Source organism: Priapulus caudatus, unplaced genomic scaffold (genome assembly GCF_000485595.1).
Source record: "Priapulus caudatus unplaced genomic scaffold, Priapulus_caudatus-5.0.1 Scaffold343, whole genome shotgun sequence".
NCBI lineage: Eukaryota > Metazoa > Priapulida > Priapulimorpha > Priapulimorphida > Priapulidae > Priapulus > Priapulus caudatus.
Genome location: NW_014577404.1, coordinates 259,260 through 266,429, shown reverse-complemented (window position 1 = coordinate 266,429; position 7,170 = coordinate 259,260). Strand labels below are relative to the sequence as shown.

The 7,170-nt window shown below is 45.7% G+C and overlaps 1 protein-coding gene across 1 annotated transcript in view; it reads right to left on the bottom strand.

Annotated features, from left to right (window-relative positions):
- Positions 1–3,888: 3,888 nt before the first annotated feature.
- LOC106809300 (protein angel homolog 2-like) overlaps positions 3,889–7,170 on the bottom strand; it is a 19,000-nt gene continuing 15,718 nt past the window's right edge. Inside the window, exons 5-7 of the mRNA XM_014812341.1 lie at positions 6,779–6,993; positions 6,594–6,663; positions 3,889–6,113 (exon numbers count right to left, since the gene is read on the bottom strand). Coding sequence (XP_014667827.1) covers positions 4,684–6,113; positions 6,594–6,663; positions 6,779–6,993 — 1,715 coding nt within the window. The 3' untranslated portion in view covers positions 3,889–4,683. The remainder of the gene's footprint in view (positions 6,114–6,593; positions 6,664–6,778; positions 6,994–7,170) is intronic.

Here is a 7,170-nt window from a genome sequence, read left to right as displayed (position 1 = left end):
TAGATATTTTTAGGCTCTCGCGGTGTAAATGAATGACCAATATTGTCGGTTCTTTATACACGGCGACTGAAAGTGCCAACGGTGTGGTAGCTTCGGCAGAAGTCTGAACTCGCCGTCTCGTCTGCGCAGTGATCGGTGCTGCGGGGTGCTTGTGCGTGCGTGCGTACGTGTGTGTGCGTGCGTTTCATCTCTCTGTGTCTGTTTTTTGTACGCGTGTGTGTGTATGTTTGTGTGCGTGCGCGTGCGCGCTCGTGAGTGTGTGTGTGCGCGCGCGCGCGCGCGCGCGCGCGTGTGTGTGTGTGTGTGTGTGTGTGTGTGCGCGCGCGTACCTGATGCGTATGTATCCATCATATAGTAAATTATTAAAAATGGTCTTTTATTGTTCACCTTTTCTCGCCTTGCAGTTTGATGGATACAGCAAAGAAAATGGTGGCGCAACCATTGCCTATCAAGTGCCTAGAAGCTGTTATTTTAGCAATGTATCCTTAAAATTTCCAATTGGCAAACTTATTATATATGATCTAGGCCGCACACGTTACGAACGGGTGGGATTAATATATAGCAAAACGTAGGTGGTGTCGTCTATCATGTCTAAAAATTGAATTATATGTTAGAGGGAATTTTTAATTTCCTTATCGATTATTAATCAGGTACCTAACTAACTCAATGACAGATGTCAAACGATTTCCTATCAGTTTTACATCAAAGGCAGCCGGCAGTTGTTTCTATCACGTTGTTCTAGCTATTTGCAGCAACGGGCTGTATGGTGCATTAGGATTAAGCAGAAAGGAGACACTGATGGATAAGCCGTTAGAATATCTGGTGATTTATTCAGTTAGAATTAGCAATTAGATATACATGTATGAATAAGTTACTTGAACGTTGCCGATTTGTGCTGGCGGTGTTTCACCTGGGAACAAACATGCGCCTTCTGCTGAGAATGGATTGCAGTGGAATATGTATAGCTGCTTCCCGTTACTGCCGTAGCGTCATTAGAGATTATTGGTGGATGGTGCGACCATAAGGTCACGGTTGTGGTATCAGGCTTGTTCTGGGGGTCGACTTGCAACAACCACTCAGAGCAATGTATAAGAGAAGACCACTTTCAGAGGTTGTGTTTGGAAAAGGGTTAGTCGGTATGACACCTATAAATTATCCAAAGGAAAATTAAAGTATACTAGTCCATCTCTCCTTAACGCCCCTTCCTCTCTCCCTCCCTTCCCTTTCTTCCTCCCTCCTGCCTCTTCAACAAAAATTAGGATTTAACGAATCTATCTATTTATATATCAATCTATCTGTCTATCTGTCTATCTATCTATCTATCAATCTATCCATCAAGGCCCTACCTATCTACCTCTCTATCTATCTATCTATCTATCTATCTATCTATCTATCTATCTATCTATCTATCTATCTATCTATCTATCTATCTATCTATCTATCTATCTATCTAAATATCTACCTATCTATCTTTCTTTCTTTCTATCTATCTATCTATCTATCTATCTACCTGCCTGTCTGTCTGTCTGTGTGTCTGTCTGTCTGTCTGTCTGTCTGTCTGTCTGTCTGTCTGTCTGTCTGTCTGTCTGTTCTGTTGTTGTCGTGTCTATCTTGGTCTTGTCAAATTTATCTATCGGTATTTATATATTATCTCAACGCGCCGCCGTTTGTGCATGGCTGTATAGCGTAGTTGAATTATTTGATGATCTCGTGAGATCATTGGCACGATAAACCCACACCCTCTTCCACACGCAACGTTTGGTATAACCGCACCCAAATCCTGACACGTCCTGTCCCCCATTATTCAATGCCAAAAAAATTGATATATAGTTGAATCTTTCAGTGTTATTCCCCAACATTTTCTCAGTAAATCATTTCTAAAAATATTCTGTATATTTGTAATATAATTTTATTCTATCAGACCAATTATATAAGGACTATACCAACTGACTCTTAGACTATACATTGCGTACATGATAAAACTCCGGAGATAATGTAACAAAGTATACTTCCTGGGATACACATATCGCATTGATATAGAAAGTCAATTGTTGACAAACAAATGCAGCAAACGCTCATTCTCTCGAAACTACATGTCGATTTATGATCAGAAATACAACTTACTTATTATCATTTTAGACTTTGGAGAATCTCATTAATGAGTACAAGGAATGTTACAAAAAAGGTACAGTCTAGCTCTCGGAATAAATTTAGATATCGATCACAGTAATTAATCAATCAGATTAGTTTAACCGTTTTTCTACATTGCTATGACATATTCATCCAAATTTTTGTCTTCATATATATATATATATCAACATCTGCTCCTGATCTGATATATATGCCATGCCGCGCATTACCATGCATTACATAATGATAACTAAAAATGATATATACATTCGATATTACATTCTGCTGAGAATCACACGTACTGCTTGTTGCAGAATTTCATGACCTGCTCAAAGTCAAGATAGGATGCTTCGTCTCACACGATCCTTGCTATTACGGTCAAATAAGGTGGCAGGTAACGATATATGGGCAGCCTTAATTTGCGAAAAGTTGTACCACAATGTCATATAATGTGCCATCATAACCAGTATCAGAGAGTGTGACGCCGTAGAATTACAGCTATACACCCTATATATATATATATATATTATATATATACCGTAATATATATATATATATCACGATCATATCGTAAAGAGGTAAGTGGAGTCACAGTTGTATTGTAATGGGCCGCGATGTATGTTGGTTAGATCAGCCTATAGGCCAGAATATATTGGTCAGTCGAGCACAATTCAACGAACATGTAACTTCTGCATTTTTCGTGTACGGCTGCTTCGCTATATCCGCGAGTGGGTGTGTGAGTGCGTAGGTGCAAATGAGTGTCTGTCTATGTAAGGATTCGTTGAATCTCTTAAAATGTTTTACAAAAAATTTGGCGTCGACGAAGTTTTGTTGCAGTCACCCGCACTCGGTTTGTTTTGCTATCACGGCGTCTCTAGGAAGAATAAATGTTCGAATTTACGGAAATGCGCCTTAATTATTTTACTTGTATAATTAAAATATGCGTGTGTGTTTGGTTGCCGTGCAGTTTGCCATGGTAAATGTGCTCAACGTTAGTAAAGAGGATCTCAGAAAAGAATTGCTGCTGATTTCAAGAGCGCTACGCTCCACGTCTACGCAGGACACATGGACGTCACCTTCACAGCGCAAGCTGGCCACGTTGAATGTTACCAGCAGACGATCGAAAGGCGCCCATTCAAACGTCAAATCTAATATTAGTTTGCGTAAAAACAAGTCTTCCAAGTGCACAGTAAAATATATAACGCCGGAATTACGGAAGGTTCATGCCGTGTAATTGGTTTAGTGGTGGTAGTCATAATTACATTGGCACAGCGAAGATCGATATCCTAGCCTAGACTATTATGTTTATGCATTACCAGAATGTTGTGTATATCATGACAAATGACTTTATTTGTTGCCCACTGTGAAGTGTATTAACACTGGTTTTAAATACGCCATAGGAAATTCGGAGGTCATATCTTCAGGGAATAATAATTTATACTACAATTAATATTATATGAACTCCTATTATAAACGGAGTCATTCTTATCTGTTTAAAAAATATTTTTGATTCGTTTCTTCTACAGTAATCAACATACAGTTAACACTTTTCTGAGTATAGAATGTTGATCTTTCCACCCTTCTATGTCACGTTTGCATATTCCTAGTTCCTACACCATGACTGGAGGTATTTAGTATTTAATCGGTAGTTATTTCATCATGCATGCAGCACGTCGAAATTATTTTGCTATTAGAAATTGGCATTTAGTCAGGGAAAAGGCACCATAATCTTCCTGTTCATAACTAAACAAGTTTAAATAGTGAATAAACGAAATTTATTAAAAACATTGTCCTTTAATACGTAGTATCAGTCCTGGTAGTATCTACAGTAGGGTATAACCGAGTTTTCTCTGCATCAACAAGATTAAAATGAAGCCCAGTATTAATTCTCACATCAACTACACATCGGGTCATACATGCACTGGATATAAAATGGCTGAGGCTCCAAACAAAAGACGTGTGGCAATGTATGTGGAAACTTTAGACTCGATTAACAAAACACAAACCAAAACCAAGACTTCATGACAGTGATATACCAGCTTAGGAACCGAGAACACAATTCACATTAAACTATATAGCTTTCACTTATTTGGCAAATCACCTTGGCAAATCTGCCATCTTGATTCTGTCCCCGACTAAATTCACACGTTATTAAATATAAAACAAATCACAGAAAGCACTGCGCAGAATAAAGCCGTAGAGAAAACGATTTCACTTCACAAATGCGCTTCCATTCAATTCGCTAATTCGTTAAAGGGACAGGAATTACTATTTTAATTTCTCTCTGCCACTCTTAGTTTAGGCCAGTATCCTGCCAGCCGATAATCACCGACTGGCCTGCTTGTAACATTTCAATCGTCGTCTTACAACATGTTGCTATGTTACACAGGGCGCAAGCATATCGTCGGTGCATCAAGCAAATAAATTGTCTGCAAACACGTAGTCCATCAATGATCGACGTCCTTTCCACGTATGCCAATATCGACTGAAGCGAGGCAGCTGGTATATACACGCCATCACAACAACAAATATACCAACTCCCATCCCTTTAACTCAACCTAAATCATCATCCTCATCCTCTTCGTCCGCCAGCAGGAACTTTGCACCAACCCAGAGGTGGTCTGACGACATCGATTTGTTCGGCAGGCATCCCAGCTCGCGAATCTCCATCGCTGTCAACAGCCGCATGCGCCCGACCAGCCGCAGCGCACCCTCGCGCACGTCGCACACGCGGAAGCGGCCAAACCTGTCAAAGAACGTGCGCTTCCCGCGCACGCCGTAGAAGGCAAAGTCGACGCACATGTGCTGGTCGTCATGCGACGTGCTCACCTCGGGCTCGTTGTTCGGGAACAGGTGCCGGTAGACAGACACGAGCTCCAGCGCGTGCGACACGTGCCCCGTCTCATACGTGACGACGCGCGCCGCTGCCGCCGGCGGCGGCGGCATGAGGGCTGCTGCGCCCGGCCCGCAGGGAGGCGCCGACGACTCCTTCGTCGGACTCCGCGATTTCGCGGACGCGGGCGAAGTCTCCGGGTCGGATGCTGAGGGATCAGAGTCCGGGGGTTCTGCCGCCGAGAAGTACATTTCGGAGGAGGTGAGCGAGGCGAGGGAGCCGGCGGCGGTCATGTACGCCGACGATGCACCGAGCGTCGACCCAGAGGTGGCGCTGAGATAGGCGTCCGAGTCGCTCGACCGACTCAGGTCGCACGACGCCGACACGGACGACGTGTCGCTGTCCTTCAGTGTGGCGTCGCTGTCGTACGAGTCCGAGTCCGCCGCCGCCGCCGCCGCTCTGCTGTCGCGCCCCCAGGGTGCGCTGGCATCTTTCACTGCCCTCCTGTCCCTGGTTTCCGTGGGAACACTGCCATCTCTCGTCGCCGTGGGGGCGCGGGTATCTCTCGTCGCCGTGGGGGCGCTGGCGTCTCTCGTCGCCGTGGGGGCGCTGGCGTCTCTCGCCGGCAGAGACGCGACGTACTGGCACTGCTCGGAGATGCCGACCGTCTCCGGCAGCAGCTGTGTGCGCATCACACTGCTCGTGCGCTTGTGCGTCTGCCCGGACATCTGACTCGAGTGCAGGCCGCCGTAGCGCAGCCGCCCGCCGCACAGGAACCGGTACAGGTCGCAGAACGGCTGCATGTTGAAGTCGCCGCACAGAACGACCGCGCAGCGGCGCCCCCTGGCGGCGGCCGCAAGCCGGTCGACCTCGGCGAGCAGCACGCTGAGCTGCGCGAGCTTCACGTCGCCGCGTCGCGGATTGTACAGCAGGTGCGTGTTGGCGACGCAGAGCCGCCTGGTGGCGACGCTCGCGGCGCGCGGCCGCAGCACGACGACGAGCGCCACGTTGTCGCGGTCGAGGAGGGTGGCGCCAACGCGCAGGTACTCGACATCGCGGCGCGCCTCCAGCTGGAAGACGTCCGTGCGGTAGAAGGTCGCGCAGCCGTCGCACTTGTCGCCCGTGCGCTGCTTGTACGCGCCACTGTAGCCTGCACGCAGTCACACAGAGAGAGAGACTTCATATAACTTATAATATATCACAAAGAAAGGGACTTCATATGTTATATATCAGAGCGAGAGGGGGACTTAATATGTGATATATCAGAGAGAGAGAGAGAAAGGGACTTCATATGTTATAATATATCACACAGAGAGGGACTTCATATGTCATATATCAGAGAGAGAGAGGGACTTCATATGTCATATATCAGAGAGATGGGAGACTTAATAGAGTGGAACCCCGATTTTACGCACCCCCTATTTAACGCGAATTCCGATATAACACGATGAGTCGTTGTACCCCCCTTTTTTGCTCTTATATAGCCACGTATATATAACCGCGATTTAGTGCGCCCCGCTTTTTTCGCGATGACATTTTATGGACCCCAACCATCGCGTTATAACAGGGCTACACTGTTAATATCTGTTATATATATGTTATATATCACACAAAGTGGGGCTTCACTCACCAAGTTTCTCCAACATCGGCATCCAAAAGCTGACATAGTGGTCGCTCTGGACTTCTTGCATGCAGAGAATCTGAAAACATAACAATACGACTTGCATAAACCCGAAAACTTGAAATTTATCAGTTGAAATTGCATTGCCGCCTAACAAACCTATGAGGCTACATTCAGCGAGTGGACGCGCTTACATCGGGCTGTACGGTGCGTATCTCTGCAGCTAGATTTGCTCTCCTGTAATCCCACTGTAGGAAGTCCGTGTGACAGTGTCTGTACAGCTCTAGGTGGTCCTCCAGTAGCCGTTGGGCCAGCACGTTGTACGACATGATCATAAACTCCATGCCGGGCTGCCGACGGTGCAGGTGCTTGTGACCGAAGGCCGTGTAGTCCCACTTCCTCATATACACTGGTGAGAATGCACAGTGATCGATGAGAACATTTAATGAAAGTGTCAATGACACTGTAGCTCACCTTGGGTGTGATAGAAGAGGGAGGGGGGCAGGGTTCTCCAAGCTTTTTAATTATAGCATGGCGGGTGCTGCCTTTACGGTCCTAGTTGCAAATCGCCGAAGACGGTTTGCGT